We start from the raw sequence: 21,919 nt of genomic DNA on the forward strand, positions 1-21,919 counted from the left end.
TGGTGATAGTTTTGATTGATGATGGTGGTTCATGCTAGTAGCTAGTAGTGATTGGTAGTGATGGCGATTATGCTTGAGGATGATGGTGGTGGGTGGTGACAGTTAATTATGGCGGGCGGTGGTTTGTGATTGAGGAAGGAGGTGGTAGGCTATAATGATGGGCGGTGCCGGCTGTGGTTATTAATGGTGATGGAGTGGTTGGTTGTGGTAGTTGGGGTGGATAAGTGTTGACTGTGGGTGAGAATGATGGTGGTCAGAGTGGTGGGGATGGTGGATAGTGATGGTCGATAATGGTGGCGACTACGATTGAGGATGATGGTGGTGGTGGTTGAGTTTGGTGGTAGTGATGGCGTGGCGGTAGTTGATAATGGTAGGCAGTGGCGGTAGTTAGGGGTGTACATGGACCGAGTTGGTTCGGTTTTTATCAAAACCAAACCAAATCAACTATATCGGTTTGGATTGGTTCGGTTTTGTCGGGTTTTTTGAATTTTTTTTGTTACATGAATATTATTTCAATCTTACTTTGTTAAAATTATAGATAAAGCTTTGATAAATGAATATATGTTTAGTAAATATGGAAAAAAATTGACAAACATATAATCTATTAAAATATTCTAATGGATGAATTTTTTAGTAACACATGATAGTTATTTTCTTTGTCGTCTAACAATAATTTTTCGTTAATTTACGCTTTCAAGGTTAATACATGAGAGGATCCCAAATATTTCTACATTTTCTAATGAAAATTCACTATAAAGTCTAACAAATATAAATAAAATTTTATATTTATATGTCGGTTTGGTTCGGATTTTTTTACTCAATACCAAACCAAGTCAAACCAAACCTAGTCGGGTTTTTTAATCGGTTTGGTGCGGTTTTTCGGGTTGGTTTGAACACCCCTAGCGGTAGTTAATAATGAATATGTGATAGCATCTTAATGAAATTAAGTCTCTGTTATAGATCTTAATCATACAGACCTATTCAGACTCATTAAGTGTTTATAAAGTAAAAAAAAAACACACACTTAATGATTAAGATCTGAATAATTAAGATTCAGATTTTCAAAACAAACGCACTTAATGTCTGAGATCTGAATGATTAAGATTCAGACCTCCATTAAGTGCAAACAAATTAGGCCGGTACCACATTTATTTTTTTTAAGATTAAGACGTCTGAATCTGAATGCACATATGAATATCAAGATGTGTATTAAGATTAAGACATCTGAATATATTAAGATTTGTATTAAGATCTGAATAGAAATAATTAAGACTGTTTAATTTTTAACATCTGAATGTATAAAATTTATCTTTATTTAAAAATTAATAAACATAAAATTCAAATGAAATACTAACTAATCTAATATGCTATCAATAAAATATATAGTTTTTTAAAATATGATAGTTGCTGGTGGTGATGGCTAACGGGTGAATGTCGACTAGAGGCGGTGGTTGGTGGTAGTTTTGGTTGATGATGGTAGTTCATGCTAGTAGCTAGCAGTGATTGGTAGTGGTGGCAATTATGATTGAGGATGGTGGTGGTGGGTGGTGATAGTTAATAATGTCGGGTGGTGGCAGTTGTTGTGATTGAGGAAGGTGATGGGTGGTTGGTGGTAGGTTATAATGATGGGCATTGTCGGTTGTGGTTGTTGATAGTGATAGGGTGGTCAGTTATGGTAGTTGAGGCGGATGAGTGTTGATTGTGTGTGAGAATAATGGTGGTGGAGTGGTGGAGATAGTAGGTGGTGATGGTCGATAATGGAGGCTATGATTGAGGATGATGGAGGCGGCGTGGTGGTGGAGGTGATTGTGGTGGGGGTACTGGTGGTGGTTGAGTATGGTGGTGGCAGCGGCATGGTGGTAGTTGATAATGGTAGGCGGTGACAGCAGTTAATAATGAATATGTGATAGCATCTTAATGAAATTAAGTCTCTGTTATAGATCTTAATCATACAGACCTATTCAGACTCATTAAGTGTTTGTGAAGTAAAAAAACAAACACTTAATGATTAAGATCTGAATAATTAAGATTCAGACTTTAAAAACAAGCGTACTTAATGTCTGAGATCTGAATGATTAAGATTCAGACCTCCATTAAGTGCAAACAAATGAGGCCTATCACAGTGATGTTTGGTTTTGGGGAGACGGGTTTGCTGTTAGGCTAAATCTTAGTCGTTTATCATAAACGGTTTATCTTTTTAATTAAACATTTCACGTACTGTATTGGACAAGAGGGGTTGCTCTGATGGTAAGCAACCCCCACTTCCAACCGAGAGGTTGTGAGTTCGAGTCTCCCCAAGAGCAAGGTGGGAAGTTCTTGGAGGGAAGGATGCCGGGGGTCTATTTGGAAACAGTCTCTCTGCCCTATGGTAGAGGTAAGGTCTGCGTACACACTACCCTCCCCAGACCCCACTAAGTGAGATTATACTGGGTTGTTGTTGTACTGTATTGGACGTGAAATCAAATTTAAATATGAAGAGTTATAGGGCCTTTCTAGCTAGGTTGAATTAGAAAAGCATGCACTAGTACTAAGTAGTGCAGAATTAGGTCATGTTGTTTCCAACACAGAGAAAGGCGTAAGTTCAGGTATTAACTACGCAGAAATGATTTCACCTATTTACTACAAAGTCATTGGAGGACGATTCTCCAAATAATCCATTTTAGTTCTACTTTTATACCATTTTTTTTGAATTTTTAAAATTATGTAGCACACAGTATAAAAGTTCTTTACACTACCAATATAATTTAATATGTTATAATTATTTATTAGTTATCATTTTTATTGGCGTACAATTAATGTTACTAAGATAAAAAAAAATTTATCTATAATTATTTTATAATAAGTGACCTAATTATATAAATATTTTTTTACCTCGTTAGTGGATGGGCAAGTTGTGACTAGTTACTTATTTTGATTAGCGGCAAGTTGAGACGATTTCCTAATGTCACCCCTATCTCTCCATTTTGTCTAGACATGTGGCACTAAGCAGACATGCGTCGGAGAAAGCATAAACACAAAGATAGTATTTAGTGCGGAACAGAAAGTTTTTTTCCCTCGTTGTTCCTAAAACTATTAGAATTTAATTATAATCAAACTCTAGGTATAATATATCAAGATGGCTTGACCAAAAATAGCGTGGGAAATCAAATGTATTTTCATACTATAACTGCTGCACGTCAGAATTTCATTATCCACTCATAGATTTTACTGAATTCTTGCTTTACTATTTCGATATTTTAATTATGAATATATGCACGCCATTAGTTTGGATTCTTAGCAGAAAACCAATAGCAGCAGTAGGGTGCAAGTGCTAAGAAGATTAGGAAATTCTCATTTAAAAAATGGATTTTTAAAAAAAAAAATAAAAAAATTGATAGCATATGTACAACATAAAGGATAAGAAGGACAACAAAGAAAATTAAATGGAATCAAAATTTCTTGGCTTCCATTTCGTTGTGGTGGACCGATTATTGCACTATACTTATGATAGAATTAGAAAGAAGCTAAAGGGAAAAAACAGGAATCTGGATTTGATTGAAATGCAAGCTGAGGATGAACTCATTATTGCAATTTTAATAAACTCCACTTTTATTTAGTTTAGAATTTATGACTCCATATATATAGAAATCTGAAGGAAAAGGAGGATTTATTATATATGAAGGATAACCTAATCAAGATATGAGGATAATCTTAGTCGAGAAACAAATGAAACAAAAACCAACTGATGACGTTTTTACATTAGGTTCCACTAATATTTGATATGTTAGTTTTTAGGCACACTGTTGTGTTCATAGAAAATAGCACTAGGAATAGATATGAATATCAAATCCCTGCCCACTATTTGTTTAAAATAAAAAATCCTGAACTTACCTAACTAAAATATAAAGTTTCCCCGTACAATCCTACAAACGTGCAATATCAAATCTTGGAGCATGAGTATATATATGTGCATATGACATACTTGACTAGCAACTCATGAAGTTTTCCAGCTTTGATTGTGAAAGCTGAAATTCTCCAATACATGGTAATTTGAAGTCTCTATCCTCAGCAGTTTTTCTCAAACCTTAACCAAATTGATCTTACATTTTACCTGACAAAAACGAAAAGTTTGGACAAGGTGTGTGTTTGAGCAAAAATGGTTAAGGAAAATGAAGTGTCTGCTGCAAGCTTGGAATGGAGGGTCAATATGCCTAGTGGCTCTTCGCAAATTTTAGTGCCAGAGTCAAGGCAAACATGTAGATTGTTAAGTTTAATAATGGGGCTTGTTTCAAACATCAGGAAGTTTTTTGACAAGGCATGGAATTTAGCTGTAAATGAGCCAAAAAAGGTTATTCATTGCCTCAAAGTAGGATTGGCTCTTTCTATTGTGTCACTGTTTTATTACATGAGGCCTTTGTATGATGGTGTTGGAGGGAATGCTATGTGGGCAGTTATGACAGTTGTAGTAGTTTTTGAGTACACTGTAGGTGAGTATTCATATGTCACGCTATGATTTATCTTTCTTTTTGTTTTTATTTTATTTTTTATTAATTCATAGTGCATAAAGACTTTTGGTAATGGTATTGATTTGGAGTCAAAATTGCATTCCCATATGGCAGGTTCTACACTATATAAGTGTGTAAATAGAGCTATTGGAACATGTTTAGCCGGATCTCTAGGAATTGGTGTTCATTGGGTTGCAAGTCAATCTGGAGACAGATTTGAGCCTGTTATTCTCCAAGCTTCAGTTTTTCTCTTAGGTAAGTAACAGTTTCTTATACTCCATATGTTTATGAGAACTTTATACTAGTTGTGGATTGCTCACATGTTTTAAACATATCTTCCTTGCAGCTGCTGCAGCAACCTTTTCTAGATTTATACCAACCATAAAAGCGCGATTTGATTATGGTGCCATGATCTTCATTCTTACCTTCAGCTTAGTGTCAGTGTCAGGCTATCGCGTTGATAAGTTGGTTGAATTGGCTCATGAAAGGGTCTCCACTATTGCTATTGGGGCCACCATCTGTCTTTTCATTACCATGATTTTGTGTCCTGTTTGGGCTGGTACTGAGCTGCATCATCTCATTAGCACTAACCTTGAAAAACTTGCTGATTCCTTGGAAGGTAATATACATTTGATAACTGAATAATATGATATCACAAGTGCATGCTCCCAATGAACAAAGAAACTAATACTAGTTTATGAACTTTAATATCTCAGGATATGCTGCTGAGAACTTCAGAGTAGATGGCAGTAAAAATTTAGATGAGAAAGATTCCAGTAAGAGATTGCAAGGCTACAAATGTGTACTTAATTCTAAGGCTGCTGAAGAAGCCATGGTTGGTCACAACTTTCTCAAATAATTATTGAACTAGAATGTAATATCAAAACTCTGCCCTGTTTGCTAATAAAAGATAAAACTCTTACCTCTGGTATTACAGGCCAATTTTGCCAGATGGGAACCAGCACATGGAAAATTCAATTTCCGACATCCATGGAAACAGTACCTCAAGATTGGAGCTTCAATGAGAAGCTGTGCCTATTGCATTGAGACTCTCTATGGTGGCATTAACTCCAATACTGAGGTAAAAAGAAGCACTCCTATTCAAAAAATTCTAGCTTTCTGAACAAGTCTTGCTGATGTATTTTCTGCAAAGATAGTAATTGAGGTTATATCATTTTTGTTTTTGCTTGTGGCCACAGACTCCTGAGTTCCTTAAGAAGCCTCTCAACGACGTCTGCATGAGATTAGGTACTAGCTCCTCTAAAGTGCTAAAAGAGCTGTCGAGTATGTTAAAAACGATGACAAATTCAACAAAGCTAGATATACTTGTTGATGAAATGAATTCTTCGGTAGAAGGCCTTCAAAATGCCCTCAAGACACTCTCAAGTTACCAGCATATACCACCCCCAGATCCCAAAACTGAAGAGGCACCTAATGGTACAGAAGAGTCTATCTTGAAACCTACTGCGCTATCACTCATGGAAATTGTTCAAATGGCCACTCTAACATCACTGCTTATAGAAATAGCATCAAGAATAGAAGGGATTGTGAAGGAGGTCAATGAATTGGCAAGCCAGGCAAAATTCAGAGATGAAAGCAGCAAGAAGTCCAAACAAACTCAAACAAAGCTAAATGAAAATGATGGTAATGAACATGAAGTAACAATGACGACTCTTCAAAAAGTCTGAGTTACCATTATAGGATGAATCGAACATGGTGGGGTTTCTTCCCAATAGCTGACAGGCTTTCACTTTTATGAGAAATCTATTATTGTAAACTGCATATTGTACAGAAAAGAGATAGCTTTCATTACTATACTCGGGACTTTTGAGGAATAGGGTGAACTTTAGTTTGTTTCTCCTTCTCTTTTGCTACATTTCTCTCTGTCTTTTCCTCCATTTTTCTACTCTTGAAATAAGCGCAGAGGATAAAGAACCATGTTTTTATATATTCTGAACTTTTTTTGACACAATGCTTTTATGTAAGTTTAACTAGTTAGTAAAATTACAAATGATACAACAAAGATTAACTAAGCTATTTAAGTTTGTTCCTCCACGCAAATCTGTCATGGTATTACCATTACTATTAGGGGTCGTTTGGTATGAGGTATACGAAGGTATAAGGGTGGTATAAAAATTTAATATCACCTTAATAATCTGTTTGGTTGGCAAACTAGGTATAAGTTATCCCAGTGTTAAAATTAACACTGGGATAACTTATACCTTATAGAAGGTGGGGTAATTAGCACCGGTATAACTTATACCTTTTTCTTAGAAATTATGCAATTGTCATTCTTAATACAACATACCAAACAATTAATAAACAACAATCCCAGCATAACTAATCCCAGCATAACTTATCCCAATATAACTTATACCGGCATAACTTATACCGGTATAAATCGTATTCCAACCAAACGACCCCTTAGAGTTTGAATAACCTAATTCCATGTTATGAGAACATAAATGAAAGTTCAGCCTCTTATTCTTCTTGAGATTGAGAAAAAAAATGAACGAGAGAATATATAGATCTCTAAGGCAATTAAACTGCACGGCAGCAGCATGCACCGTACTGCCAAGTGCATTCCAAGATCACCAAACCTAATTGTTACTGCAACTCTTTCTCTTGCTTTAGCAAATTGGAACTCACTCCTTGGTGGCAGGACCCAAAAGCCAATGGCCTAATTAGATGTCAAACTTTAGAAATTATGTGCCAGAAACACAGCTGCTGAGCTGCAGTTGATTTTTTTTTTTCCACTTGGCAGCTATAACTAAGCAAAATTTAACCGTAGACATTTTATGTACCTATGCTTTATGCATTTCTGGCTCGTGGCCAGAAGGCCTGTCAACTCTAGCTTGAAACAGGTAGAATGATCTGAACTCTTATGTATTTTCGACCAAAACATTCACAGTGACCTCACTCATCAAAATTAAATAATAGGGAATATCATGAGGTAAAACTGTCTGTACCTAGAAATGATGTTACATAGAAATTCTTTGATAAGGAAAATCTGTTGGTAACCAGAATGAACATTCATGATAGATAGAGCAGAGGTCTGAAAAGTTTGTTGTCGATATCAGAAGGTTATCCTTCTACTACAGGAAAGCCAGGAAGTCCATGGAATACTTTTCTTCTCTTTTCATCCCAGAAATTGCCATGAATCCAGCAGAGTTCTTGCTGGATTTAGCTTTGGAAAGAATACCCACCAAATTCAAATAAGTAAATGATTTCGCCAATCATTAAAGGAAAGGCTCAACAATGGGAGGGAGGTGTGGCAGGGGAAGGATAATCTGTATTCTGTAACAAGTCCATATTTTCAGCTATTATGTACCAAAAGTTTGGCTCCATAATTAGAATGACTTGCTAAGAAAATGTAAAGACATATATTAGTATGCAGGATAACAAACTAACACCAATAACTTACTTTCAATGTACAATAGGATCATTATGGTGGCACACATGGACAGCCAAATGGCAGTTCCTGGACCAGAATGCTTATGATAAGAAGTGAACTAGACTAATTATCCCAAATTGATAAGTACAACATCAGTAGCATTTTATATGCAATACCATGAGAATGATGTCACCTGTCAAGTAAGTGATTAGAATCCTGATGTTCCACAATTGCCCCTCCATTGCTGCTTCCCCAGCCAAGGTTTACAGCTAAGTCTTCGACTGCAACTTTTATGACATCACTTCGAACACCAATGTCAGTAGCGTATCTGCTCATACAGTACATTCCTGCTGTAACAGTGGCCACGCCAACAGGACTAGGAATTAGCAACTTCAGAGGGGAGGAAAGAAGTGCAGCTAAAGGAGCACCAACGACAGAAGAAGCTTGTCCACTTCTTCCAACTCCCAATCTATCAAGTGTCAGAAGACCTGTTTTGCAATACAACGCAAAGTCCTCACAGTTGTTTTGGAACACATCATAGTTCCCAAATCCATTCTGGAGAAGATGCATTGCTCGGTGGATAACCATCTCTGGAGGGTCTGACACAGCAGTAGTGCAAGTGCCCCCTCGCACTTTGGCAAGGAAAAAAGAGGGGCTTACTCCATATTCAAAGCTGTAAAGTGAACCATTGCGGAGAAAGCAATTCAGACAAGAAAGAACAACGTTACTGTTAGGAAGCCTAAATCCACAGTCAGGAAAGGTTGGACAGGACGAAGAAAGGCCTGATATTTCATCAGCAGCATCCGAAGAGCTTTCGACCCGCGTAAAATGAACCACTTTGCTCCCACCAACAAAAATACCTATCACAGCAAATTGCTTAGAAGCGAAGACTTGTGAAATATGGTGACTGTCTATTTACTTGTTTTTGGGAAGAGAAATGAAACTCACCATTTAACACTATTTCAAATAGTATGATAAATTGGATCAAGATGAAGTATGAACCAGCAGTGACTCAACAATGACTTGTATGTCTTAGTAACCACAGTTGATTCATAGGAAAATATTTGTTTCTCTTTTGGAAGGCCATTTTTCCAGATCAACCAAGATCAATGTATCCAGTTTGAACATTTTAAACAGTTTGATGAGGGTGAAGTACTTCCATACACATGATATTACAGGGTCTCTTAGTGTGTCTAGGTATAATTAGCTTTCCCAGTTATTATTGTCATAAGGTATAGATGGCATGCAAAGCCAGCTTTAAGAGTTCTACTGCTGCCTTTTAATCCCCTAATAATCACACCATGAAAAGATATCAGTCAGTGAAGAAAATTCATAAGAAAGGAGCCTGCAGAGACCGGATTTATGTCCACATGAAAAAGAGGCTTACCATTTAACATGAATCAAGGCTCAAGAAGTCTTGAGGTGTTTAAGAGTTGAACCAAGTACATTTAAGACGTCAAGATTTTAACTGTAAAATAGATAAGCCCATCTATATATAAAAGAAAACTCTGAATGCAACATCAGGGTAGACGTGATTTTGATAGGATGACTCAGTGATTAGAGAACCAGACCCCACTTGTGGGAATATACTGGGTTTGTTGTTGTGGAAATTCAGTGATTAGAGAACTGGCTGATGGTAAGCAACACCTTCGATGCCTATTTTAGTCTAATTTGATCAATGTCATCCCGCTATGTTCGAGTGAAACAGAGAAGTTTAGACTAGTTGAGTTTATCAGGTAAAATGGCCTCTCAGAAGTTTATCAGCATTACTTTAATTAGCCTACCTACTTTCCCTGTTATTGAGCATAGCTTAAATCCTAGATAAAGCAAATGGACATTATTGAAGCCATATACAAATATGAACCCCCATTTATTGAATAAGCTATTTATTGCTCAGGCACAAAAAAGTGTTTTTTTTCTAATGCAGGAAATTTCTACACAATTTGAGGGTCAAACAAGGGAGGAGCAAATTAACAAATGGAAGTAAATAAAAGCAAATACTTGATTAAATAATCTCAAACACATAGGAGAAAGTTGAAAATCATTGCGAAAAGACAAATATTGTGTTCAGAACCAAATCAATTAATCAAAGGTTTAAAAGAAAAAGAAATGAAAGCAGAAATTACAAAAACAATAACTTAGGATGAAATCGGAGGACTAAAAGACTCAAACTTTACACAGCAGCAATTTTCAGAATGCAAGGGCAAAAGAAGAAGGCAACCAAATAGTAGATAAATTGTAGTAATTCAGAAGAACCCACATTTCAGCTTTCTAATATGCATCGATCAAGATCATAAATTTTGGGCCAAAAGTGATGAAATGAAAATGGAAGACACGACCCAGACATGCAAAATTCTCATTAATATCTTCTTTATGTGGGCTAGGAATTGAGGAATTAGCGAATAATTACCATGGTGAGAATAAGCAAAGACAGCTCGGTAAGTGTAGATATGGTCTCCTGCTTTGATCTCACTTCTCTCCACTCTGTTCGTCAGCAAACCCATCTTCTCCCTCTCTTCCTTTTACTCCTCCAGAGTCCAGTACTTCTCTCTTCTCCAGAACCAGAATGCAAATGTACTTGGAATAAAGTTGCAATCTTTAACAATTCCAGGCCAGCCCCCACTACAAAAAGAAATTGATTAATCAAAGAAATGGACTCATTTCATGGTTTCTTTAAACAAATGGAGATAAAATGACGTGGTAGAAGGTGATTGGTTCACTGCAGAATCTACTCAACAACCGTTACTAAATATATGGAACAAATAAAATCAATGATGATTATGACGTTGCATGTTCTTTTTCTTGTGGGGCCCTCTCTCTCCCTCCCTCCCTCCCTCTCTCTATCTATCTAACTGTAGAGCAAATGTGAAGGGGCAGGGCAGAGATTAGGGGTGGGCATCGGTCGGTTCGGTTCGGTTTTGAACATTATCGGTTTTGCCTATCGGTTATCGGTTTACAAATATCATAACCCGATAACCAAACCGATAAGATATTGGTTATCGGTTATCGGTTAATCGGTTATATATCGTTATCGGTTCGGTTATCGGTTTACCCGATAACATAAAATAACTAAAAAAAATTGCAATATATAAAACAAAGAAATCAAACTGCCAGAACGTGTAAACTGCCAACTTTTGTTGTTTCTTAACAAAAGCACGCTCCCACTTCTGTGCAGTATCTACTGATGTCTGGCGGAGAACTGGTGGTGAGTCTTGCGTCTTGACTCTTGGGGGCTACGACGGAAACAAGAATGAGACCTGAGAGACAAACGACTGAAGACTAAAGACTGAAGAGGGAATTAGGAAAATGAATAACCCTAGTATATACTTAAGGGTAAATTAGTAAATTATATCATTCTTATTGGGTTATCGGTTTTTACCCAATAACAAAAATGCAAACCGAGCCCGAACCGATAACCCAATAAAAAAAAATTTAACCCGTTACCGAACCGTTAACCCAATAACCCAATACCGATAACCCAATAAAGAATTAACGGTTCGGGTTATCGGTTTTACCCGATATATGCCCACCCCTAGCAGAGATAACGGATTATAGTATAGTCCAGGGAAGAGGAAATAATCTCAATTAACCTTACCAAGTTAGGTGTCTTTTTTAAAACCTTTTACTCCTATCACTTTGAATATTAAAATAAAATACTTTAATTTTTATGATAAAAATTCGTGATCAAGTGAAGAAAATGTTAAAAATAAAGTCAAAATCATAACTCAGAAAAATAGATGTTAAATCACAGCCTAAAAAAGTTAGAAGTATTTTTTGTACTAATGTTCAATATTGATGATTAGAGTTAATTTAGACATGATGAATCAACTGGTTATTTTTCCCATAGATTATGAATCTATAATTTTACTTTTTAATTCAACATTTATATTCAAGAGAACTATTATGAAATATTTTCCTAAATCCTATTTACTCATCCATAAAAATCACCACTCCTCTCTCCATTCAAAATATTTAAAGGAAGGACCTGATTATTGAAAATCCATTTGATAGTGACCAATATCAAATGGATAAACTGGATATATGGTCAATGTAAAGGCTACAGGGTCTATAATTGTCAAAAGTCACGGAAGATCCAAGTGAAATTTCCATAAATGCAAAGAGGAGTATCATATTCTTAGGGAATGACCTTTTCAAGTTTGTAACCAGAGACGGCAGCAAATGTAATTCTTTTTGCCCCTTAGACACGCCAAGAATAATATCTAAGATTATAAAGTAGACAAAGAAAACTAAATGATTGCCTTACTTTTGGGGGAAAGCACCAAACATAAGTTAATCATGGATGATACAGACCATTATTCCAGCAAACAAAAATGAAATCCCATTACTTGCATTGCAGGTCAACCATATTAGTTGATTCCTTATTCTTACTTCACTCTTTTGAGTTCTTTAATTAGAACTAGAAATGTACTTTGTGTCATTACAGCAACAATTTTCGTTCCAAGAAAAGTCCAGTTTTTATTATCTAAGATAAATCAAACACATAATGTCTGAGCCTGGGTAAACTATAATACCTGATTGAAAAACGGTAGGCCTTGTAAATTTATGAAATCTAGAAATATACTGTCAGAAAGTTACACAGTACATGCGCAGACATACTGACTATTAACTTTCATATTTGGATCTTTCTCTGTCAATTCTACCCATAGAGACTGGTACAAGGATGTTGAAAAAAAAGAATACGTGTATACATCCTCAAATATACATATATGAATAGTGTCAAAGAATGAGTATTGTACTAGTAATTGATTGATGGAATAACTTCAGCTAGTTCTCCAAGAAGATTTTCCAACCATAGACTTTCACGTCAAAATCAGAACTATTCGCGAGTGAACGTCTCAGTTCCTCAGCTGACTCAGCACTTTTTGCCAATAGCAAGGCGAAACCCCCACCACCTGCACCTACAAGCTTGTAACCACAGCAATAGCGATCAGAAAATGCGAAAAGCTTATCAACAAACTCATTGCTGCAGAAAGGATCCAGCTCCTGATGCAATCTCCATGCCTCCAACATTATGTCTCCAAGGGCATCAATGTCGCAATTCATTAAAGCTTCTCTTGCAATCTTTGCTAGTTCGGTAAGGCGCTTGATGCTCGATACAAGCAGGTTGTCTCGTCTAAGATAACGAGTAACCACCTTATGCAGCACTTGGTGTGCAAGTCGGACCTGCATATACATTGTCAACAGCTGGAATTGATAAATTCTTGAACAAAGTTAGTTGGTTTGCAGTTGGCGTAAACTCGGACGTGAATTAACCACCAGTCTCTACCCAAAAAGAGCATCTCAAGGCTACCCTTCGATGAGCACAATTAGAAATGTAGTCACTGAAACTAAAACCTCCTAGACTACTGGACTGCACCAGTAACAAGCCAACAAATGTAGAAATAAACTTCAAAAGAAAATTAACAGTAACCTATACCTAATTACTTAAGATTTAAGATCTTATAATAATTATCTCATGCAGTTCACAGTTTTTCCTCAAACATTCGTTTCAAGGAGAAGGAGAGCAGTAGGCACTCAGAATAAAGGAAAGCAATAGTGGCTTGAAGGCCCCCCACCAAAGCACAAAGGGAGAGAGGGAGAGAATAAGAAGGATTCAAGTATTTTGTTAAACTCAAACTATAAATGAACCAAGCTCAAGAGAAATCATGCAAGCACCGGAAGATCAACAAAATCTGAGGTCCCTTCAGGTATATGATAAAATTGGACAGATATAGACAAGATTAGCATGATCCCTGTGCAAGGGTGACACGAACGAACGGAGAAATGGTCCAAAAAATTAAAACTTGGAAAATCATAACTAGTATGAAAATGTAAAAAACACAGTGGGCACAATCAGAACATCAGGAATCAAAACAATCACCACAGGAAAAAGATACAGAAAGCAATAGCAGACAAGTCCAATGAATTTAGTTACAGTAACAACTTACTTGACCAGTGAAAACTACAAGAAGCCGTTGCTGCAACTCCTTTATTAACTGAGGAGAAGCCAAGAGGGGAATGACTTGAAGCCGCAGCGGTATTCCCGGGAAACTTGAAGTAAATTTAATGCCAGCATATAAACCTCCAATTTGATCCTGCCAACCACCTCCTGTGCCCATGAGCTGTTCTAGGACTAAAACAAGTCTTGTAACATTTTCATTACTTTCATCTCCATCAGTAATACGCAGCAGCCCTTTAACAACGGCTGCTGCTAAGATGCTAGAAGTTCCCAAGCCACTACCCCTAGGAACATTGGCCCATGTCCTGATTCGCAAACCCGCTGATTGAAGGGTCTTTTCATGGATAATGTTGGCAACAAGCAATGCACATTTTACTAGACGAAATGGATCATTGCTTTCAAATGGAAGTGCAACGGACGATAGATCTTCAATACTTAACTGGTTTCCAATGTCATCACTAATAAATATCCCAGCCCCTTTCTCTGTCTCTATGATTGTGCCAATAGGAAGAGAATCTTCCAATGTTATTGCCATGTTCAGAACACAACCAGCACGCTCTAGACTCCAAGGGGGTGTATCACTCCAACCCCCAACAAAATCCACTCGAACTGGTAGTTCAATCTTCACCATCCTATGGTGGGAAGATCCACCGCAACAACCATTAGTATTATCAGGATTTGCTGCAATGGAGGGCCAGCTGGAAGACCCTGATAGGTTTTCTGATAAAGAAATGGCATATCATTAAGAAATTGCATTTACACCATATGTGTAAAGCATCGCAATAAAGAAAGCAAACAAAAGAATAGAGGAAAAGAAAAAGGAGCACCAGAGACTATCCTGCCAAAACCAAAACAGCACCAGATGGTAAGGTAGATCAAGAAAAAATAAATAGCAGATCATACGAGAGATATATTCTTGGATTTAGTTGGTCAATCTTCAAAACGAATTCCGACATGGCATTTTTACCTTTGAACCCATATCTCACAGCAGAAGCAGTTTCATCAGCAACAGCAGCCCATACTTTTTGCTCAGTTTCAAGTGCCATCTCTTTGTTGCCGCATGCTCGTAGAAGATCAACATGAACTTGTAATGCCCTACTCTTAGGAAGAATTGCCGAATTTTGAGCTTGAAGGTTAGGGCAGTGGGATAGAAATCCTTTGCAGACTTCAACTCCGGTTGATTCCTTTTGAAGAATTTCTTCGCACAACTGACTTATGTTGCGGCCAAGTGAGCCAAAGTTAAGACAAGCATTGACAATCCCAGAAGCTAAATCTGCCTGATGATTACTGGAACCTGAACACAGGTGTGGAAAGTCAATTGATTTATGCAACTCCTCCAAACTGATCCGCTGGGACTGTTTCCATGAGGAAAGCAGGGTTTCATTTCTTTGGTTGTCCAAGCCCATTAACCATGATGCCAAGGTGAGCATTTCAAAGTACGGAAGAATAGGGAATATTTTGGCATTCCACAAGCACTTTTCCTGAGTTTTTTCTGCAGTCCACAGATCATTATCTTGAATGCCTAGATCATCTAAGACCTTCCTCCAGGGTTTCCCACAAAAGGTCCCATTTGAGAGTGGAATCTTTGGGTTATCATGGAGACCACAGTACACAATAACTCTCTCAGTGCGTCCCACTAAAGGGACCTCCCAAAAGCAGTGACGATCCGGAAGCATAAATCTAAATGAAACCTTTGCTGTCATATCAAAGTCTGCTGACACATTAACACCAACAACAATAGACTGGGAACCAATCTGTATACCGGCTGAAATGGAGGAATCATAAATGAGAGAGTCTTCTCCAATAGAGACTCCAGGCTCAATTTTACTGGAAAGGATAATAGCCGAGGCAGCAATATCAGAGACATTGGTTGCTGGAATAGAACACAGGTGCCTTCGACCAACAAGTCCAGCACCAGCTTCACTCATGTGATCCAGAACTTCACTAGATGTTCCAAAATGTAAGAATAACAGATCACCTGCATCAAACCCAAGAAAGGAAGACTTATTTAGTTCTAGAAATCATTGCATGTACCACAAGCATTGTAACAGCACGCTTAAGGTTTCCATAGAGTGCAATAATAGATCTTTTATTCGAGCAATAATGTTTTGATCCATAATTCTTTAAGCAAGTTTAGTTCAACGAAAATCCTCTAGAGAATATCTAAATCATATATCCCAAAATCTATAGTATTATAGGTCCACTTAACAGTCACTTATGAATCGGTTTTAAGCTGCATAAGCAGTCCCATACATTCAGAATTTTAAGACTTGGATATTCCTATTCAACTAAAGTCACTACATGATTAAGGGATTTCATTAAGACAGTCTCTTAATCAACCGACAACTTGTATTTTCGTAATATTTCAATAGATTCAAATTATGGTTAGAACTAAATAATATTTTTAAGACTGAATTGAAAAATTATAGAAAAACGAAGAAGCAGACTTGGAAATTTGCGATGACTTAGGATATTACTAACATCATCACACAGGTAACAACATTCAACCTACAAGCACAATAGCTGAACATCTTTTCTTCTCCCAATCTGTTGACAAGTTCATCACCCAACGGGCGGGATCGCAACCATTCGTGCTTCGCTGGTACCCAAGCGGCTACAAGGTCTTCATACAAACTCATCTGCCCAATTTACAGAAGTAAAAAAAGTAACTCAATGACATAGATCAAGGACCACTTGAATGTAAATAACAAAACCAAATGTTGACTTCCAATAAGTGGAAGTAACAGTTTCTTTTCACTCTGCCAAAACAAAGTAGAAGTAAGGTATGTTAAACTTATGATTAAATGAGAAGTAACAAAACCTACCCATATATATTGCTGAAATTGCTAAAATGGTTATATCTATTAGCATCCGGATTAGGGAAGCAGCTTATAAATTAAGCAATATGACAAAAGTCAAAATAGAGAACTGAAAAAAAAATGAAAAACGAAAAGAGAAGTCACAGCTTGGAGTGATGAGCACTCTCAGGCTCAATATCTATGTTGCTCGGACTCTCCAAAAATATCGCCGAGTGCATGTCGGATCCTCTAAAAGTAGTGTATTTTTGAGGATGACACGGGTGCGGCAGTATTTTGGAGAGAGTCCGCCAACATAGCTCAATATACAGGATGAAATCGCAAAAGTCGTAGCGAGCTAAGATAACATCAGAGATGGAGGAAACGAAAAGCAAGTTAGAGGGAGAGCAAATTTCATGCTATATTAAACCTTTGTCAGGTTACAGGCTGAAATAAAAACCACGCTTGAGGGAGGACAAATGTTCATGCTGCATTGGAGCCTCTGTTATTGCATCTTCCAAGACTACCTATCAAGTGCGCTTCCACCTATATATGGAAATAATCCTAGGACAAGATACTCAAATGCCTCTGCACTCAGTTACTTGAAGTGCTTTTGCCAAAACTACAAAACATTTAACTGAGAGATGAATGAAAATTTCAATAAGCCATCTTTTGGCCTTAAACTGGAAAAGATATATGAAGAAGTAAGAAAAGTGTGCTTTAGGGTTAAAAAGGAAGACGACTGCACATCAAAGAAATTATCAAATATCTAGTACGAAAAACTAGTTGGAACAAGTGTATAATACTTTTTAGAAAACAGTAAAGTTCCAAATTACTATTAGATTCTGGTACATGGACATCCAAAAGAGTTGAGTAAAGCAGCTTATGAATGATGACTTGCCTCTTTTTTCCTTTCCAGAAGTTCTGAGATCATCGATTGGCTTGAACAGGCAAGTTTTACTAGATTTAGCCATGCTTGACCTCTAACTGCTATTATTCCAGTATCAAGCAGTGTTCTACCATCATCCAGAATAGCTTGGTGCCTAACAAGCTCCTCCAAGCTAGGTTTTTGAAGCAGATTCTCCACCAAGTTGATAGAATAGGTATCATTTGAAATCCCAGATTTTGCTGCCACGATAACACCATGATTGGAAGCAATGTCCAGTGTAATAGGGACAGTCACAAAGCAGGATGCATCCTTAGGCAGAACCATAGTTGAGGCATCAAAACAAGGAAGAACATCCCCAGTCATTGTAAGTAGCCCACCTGCAAAAACTCTTTGACTCTGCTCAAAATGGTGTTTCATGAAGAAGTAGAGAGTATACCCCACTATGTTGGGCGAAAGTTATCATATAAAAATACAAACTAATTAATCAATAATTTTTGGAGAAAATTAAAAAATATTGATGATGCATGCTGATGAATAAATAGGGTTTAAGAACCTTCATTTTCAAAAGCTTGTCTTGCACAAGATGCAATTGCTAGGATGTGATCAAAGAGCAGGGGAACTGGCCCATCTTGGTCATCAGCTGCCAAGTAAGGAAGTGGCAGAAACACTTTTCCCATAGGATTTGCCCATGGTACCCTTTTAGAATCACCTCCAGCATGAAGCAATAAGATGTGTTTTTTGGCAACCAAGTCAAGTAATGATGGAGAAGGTTCTTTCCTCTCAGAACTTCCGCACTGTATCAGAGAGAAACAAGTGATTTATTAACAAAGTTACACCTAGTCCCTGCAGATTGATGATAAATGGCATTCCATCAAAGCTAGCAAGAAAACACTTGCATGACTGATCTTTGACCAGTATGCAATTAGAACTTGGTTTAGAGACCCTTTTTACACAAAGAATTCAAAGAATGACATCTAGAACAGTTCATCCCTCTTTTATCTAACGGAGATACATGAAAATCCTCCCAAATGAAAAATAAATTTCACCCAATTCTTAAAATGCATGCTTGTCTTGCATAGACTCATATGACTTGCATCAAGATTTATATTAAATTAAGCTTTCTCAGCCCATATTAGACAGGGTTTCTGCATGGAGATTAGTCGGACAAAGTGAGCAAAAACTGGTGGAGTATGTCCAATGATAACCAAAGCATTTGGATGCATCACTAATATATAACTAAGTATCTCTCTTATTCAAATGTCATTAGTGAATGCTGCACCAGACAAACTAATGAGAATTAGTGATAAATTATCAATAAAGAAGTACTAGACTTTGGCGGGTTCGAGAAGAGGGAGAGGGCGGCCTAAGAAGTATGGGGAAGAGGTGATCAGGCAGGACATGGCGTGGCTTCAGATTTCCGAGGACTTGACCCTTGATAGGAAGGTGTGGAGGTCGAGCATTAGGGTGGTAAGTTAGGAGGTAGTTGAGCATTTTTCTACTTCGTACCGGATGGGAGGCTGGTCTGATAAGGTTTTGTCCTAGGCTGCTAGCGATTATTGTTGTGTCCACTCTATTCTTCCATTTTTCATAGTATCGGGCCTTATTCACTGGTTTTTATTATTGTTTTTCATCTACTTTCTAGTTTTTATGATGTTGCTATTATTCCTATGGTTCTATTGATGGTGATGGTACAGATATATTGTCTTTTTTCGTCTTCTTGAGCAGATGGTCTTTCGGAAACAACTCTCTACTCTCCGGGGTAGGGTAAGGTATGCATACACGCTACCCTCCCCAGACCCACTTGTGGAAACTCACTAGGATGTTGTTGTCGTCGTAATAAAGAAGTACTAGCTGTTAAATTCAGTGTCGTCCGATGTAGATAGAGGGATTTGACCCTATATAGCACACATTAATAGAAGGAAAATTTTATTTTGTGTCTCGTACAACTGACAGCAACTTTTTTGTCTCACAGTTTTGTGGACCCAGATTTTTGTGGACCCATAAGTGTAAGATTGGGTCCACAAATTTGTGAGGTAAAAAGGACCAAAAAATTTGTGACCCAGAAGTGGACCCAGATATTGTAATTTGTGAGATACAACTAGTGTAAGTGGTACGAGACACAAAAATAAAACTTCTCTTAATAGAACTAAGTCATTTTCACCTGTTTGAACTAGACAAACAGTAAATTACATATATAAAGTAAATGCACGTGCATTGCAATATCTCAAACTCAGACTATAAATGTGAACATAAGAAAATTTAAGAAAATGTGATAAAATAGAAACCTGAGAATTGAGAGCAAGCTGTTGGTAATATTCGGCAAGTTGTAAAATAGCATGAAGAGTGGCAGCACCAGAACCGATTCGCTGGCCATGTGGATCGGGAACAGCGAGGGTGACAGTGGAATCAGCGATGCGACCCATGCGTTTGGCTCGCTTGAGCTGCCATTCATAGAGCTGAGCTTGTTCAGGGCTCGCCGCCGTGAGCACGATTGCATCCCACGTCGGAACCCTAGCCGGATGTCGTACCGATAACCTTAAATGATACCACGATTTCCTTAATGTAGCAGCTAAGTCTGCTTTGGCTCGGCTTCTTTGATTGTACCTCTTTTCCATTACTATAATAATTGCAGCTGCTACTGCCGGAGAAAAGGGCAGATCAGCAACACAATCGCCACCGACAGCCTTAGTGAATACTGGTTTGTGCCGCCAAAATTAGAATAAAACATCAGTTGACTGAGTGATAAAACAGTTGGTTAAAATGGAAACTGACAGTAGGAATTGATAAAGAAATTGATGGAGAAAAAGAAAATATTATTGATTGATCATTAAAAAATTGGCATCTCTCGGACTCGAACCGGAGACCTTCATGTGGTAGGCTGACGTGATAACCAACTACACCACGACACCTGTTCGTCGACTTCTTCGATCAACTATTAAAAGAAGTTTTTCTTGATCATCTTGTATTTTCTATTTACTCGAATGTCGTGAATTTATAACTCTACAAGTTAGAGTATTTTTTATCGCATAGATAACATACACTCCAACCTCTTTTTGCCACGTGTATATATATATATATCGCAATTATCAAATAATTCATGTCAATAAATAAATCTCTAGTCCAAATTTGTAACAGTAATTACTTGTCATTTTGATCAATGTACATCATAATCTTTGTTGAAATAGCGGCACGTTTCAAAAGAAAGAGTAAATGACTTGCTTTTCATGCATTCTAGAAAAATTATAGACGGCATAATAAAATTTTCTATTATACTTACAAAGTTACAGTTTATACTGATACTGATTTCTAATAGTACAAGTTACCAATCACTTTATTATATAACTATTTATAAATTATAATTGCTTTTAAACAACTTAACTGTATAAAACTTTTACGCTACTAATATGTATTTCAAACTTTTATATTATCAATACGTAATTAAGATCTCGCAAAAATTTTAGATGGTGAACCTTATATTATCATACCAAAATTAGAGAACTTACTAATTTTGTCTTCATATGAGGTGGATGCATCTTCATGAAGGGGTTGGTGCTGTTGGGAATAAACCCCGAAAAAATAGTATTCACGGTATTAGTGATAAACGCAGAACACTAAGTTATGGTTAAATCAGCAAGAATAGAAAGCAGCAAAAATGACACCAAGATTTTACGTGGAAACCCTTCTGAATAAGGGAAAAACCACAGCCAAGAGGAGCAACTGATATCACTATAGCAAGGAATTTTACACTGTGTAGTAACGAGTAAAAATACTCATAAGACCACTACACTCTCAAAAGAAATAAACACTCTTTTGCTTTTTCCACCTCACTACAATATCTCTCACACTCTATTTTTCTTCACAAACTATTTTCTTATAGTTTATGGAATACCTTACTCTCTCTTTTCTCTCTTTGTTGGTGTGTTGAAATGAGAGTTGAAGCTCTCCTTTTATAGCCAAAGTTTCACTCTCTAAAGCCTACAATATTTGACAATTTACACACACTTTTCACAATTCAACAAAGTTGGCTACCAACCCCAAAAAATTCAACAAGGTTGGCTACCTAACCAAACCAAGTCAATAAAATTGGCTACCAAATAATTCAACAAGGTTGGCTACCAAACCAAACCAAGTCAACAAAATTGGCTACCAAATCATTTCAATGAGATAGACACCATATCAATCTCCCCCTCCAGTCTCATTCATCTAGAGGAGGTAGCACTGTCTTCTAGTCCGAGTGCACGCCGACAAGTTCTTTGCATAGCTCGAACTTGTCTCTTGGTACCACCTTGGTTAACATATCAGTAGGATTTTCACTCGTGTGAATCTTTTTGACCTGTAAAGATTTGTTCTTCACCTGCTCACGAATCCAATGATATCTCACATCTATATACTTTGTTC

The 21,919-nt window shown here is 37.2% G+C and overlaps 3 protein-coding genes and 1 non-coding gene across 4 annotated transcripts; 2 read left to right on the top strand and 2 right to left on the bottom strand.

Moving 5' to 3' along the window:
* The first annotated feature begins 3,962 nt into the window (after positions 1-3,962).
* Positions 3,963-6,340, top strand: LOC104228143 (aluminum-activated malate transporter 10). The gene is made up of 6 exons (XM_009780552.2): positions 3,963-4,466; positions 4,599-4,739; positions 4,831-5,103; positions 5,201-5,319; positions 5,422-5,565; positions 5,684-6,340. Exons 1-6 carry the CDS (start codon positions 4,136-4,138, stop codon positions 6,170-6,172), a joined length of 1,497 nt encoding a protein of 498 aa, XP_009778854.1. The 5' UTR covers positions 3,963-4,135; the 3' UTR covers positions 6,173-6,340.
* A 1,530-nt stretch (positions 6,341-7,870) lies between these two features.
* LOC104228144 (protein LEAD-SENSITIVE 1-like) lies at positions 7,871-10,523 on the bottom strand. Its single transcript, XM_009780553.2, has 2 exons — positions 10,289-10,523; positions 7,871-8,738 (listed from the first exon to the last, which is right to left on the bottom strand). The coding sequence occupies exons 1-2, from the start codon at positions 10,380-10,382 to the stop codon at positions 8,068-8,070; spliced, it is 765 nt and encodes a 254-aa protein (XP_009778855.1). The 5' UTR covers positions 10,383-10,523; the 3' UTR covers positions 7,871-8,067.
* Positions 10,524-12,414: 1,891 nt separating this feature from the next.
* Positions 12,415-20,356, bottom strand: LOC104228145 (bifunctional fucokinase/fucose pyrophosphorylase). The gene is made up of 7 exons (XM_009780554.2): positions 19,807-20,356; positions 18,075-18,315; positions 17,534-17,898; positions 16,350-16,476; positions 14,805-15,815; positions 13,827-14,557; positions 12,415-13,062 (listed from the first exon to the last, which is right to left on the bottom strand). Exons 1-7 carry the CDS (start codon positions 20,134-20,136, stop codon positions 12,664-12,666), a joined length of 3,204 nt encoding a protein of 1,067 aa, XP_009778856.1. The 5' UTR covers positions 20,137-20,356; the 3' UTR covers positions 12,415-12,663.
* Positions 13,570-13,677, top strand: LOC138882036 (U6 spliceosomal RNA). The gene has a single exon (XR_011403498.1). It is a non-coding gene; the product is annotated as a U6 spliceosomal RNA (small nuclear RNA).
* Positions 20,357-21,919: the final 1,563 nt, after the last annotated feature.

Source organism: Nicotiana sylvestris, chromosome 1 (assembly GCF_000393655.2).
Source record: "Nicotiana sylvestris chromosome 1, ASM39365v2, whole genome shotgun sequence".
Classification (NCBI taxonomy): domain Eukaryota; kingdom Viridiplantae; phylum Streptophyta; class Magnoliopsida; order Solanales; family Solanaceae; genus Nicotiana; species Nicotiana sylvestris.

Bases quoted from the DNA above. Each gene is read 5' to 3' on its own strand.
- LOC104228143 (XM_009780552.2), top strand. From the start codon at position 4,136: ATGGTTAAGGAAAATGAAGTGTCTGCTGCAAGCTTGGAATGGAGGGTC. The intron at 5,104-5,200 runs GTAATATACATT...TTAATATCTCAG, and splicing joins ACTTGCTGATTCCTTGGAAG to GATATGCTGCTGAGAACTTC. The intron at 5,566-5,683 runs GTAAAAAGAAGC...TTGTGGCCACAG, and splicing joins GCATTAACTCCAATACTGAG to ACTCCTGAGTTCCTTAAGAA.
- LOC104228144 (XM_009780553.2), bottom strand. From the start codon at position 10,382: ATGGGTTTGCTGACGAACAGAGTGGAGAGAAGTGAGATCAAAGCAGGA. The intron at 8,739-10,288 runs GTAATTATTCGC...TTGCTGTGATAG, and splicing joins CTTTGCTTATTCTCACCATG to GTATTTTTGTTGGTGGGAGC.
- LOC104228145 (XM_009780554.2), bottom strand. From the start codon at position 20,136: ATGGAAAAGAGGTACAATCAAAGAAGCCGAGCCAAAGCAGACTTAGCT. The intron at 16,477-17,533 runs GCAAGTCATCAT...TAAATTGGGCAG, and splicing joins TTCTGGAAAGGAAAAAAGAG to ATGAGTTTGTATGAAGACCT. The intron at 14,558-14,804 runs GTAAAAATGCCA...TTTCTTTATCAG, and splicing joins TGTGAGATATGGGTTCAAAG to AAAACCTATCAGGGTCTTCC.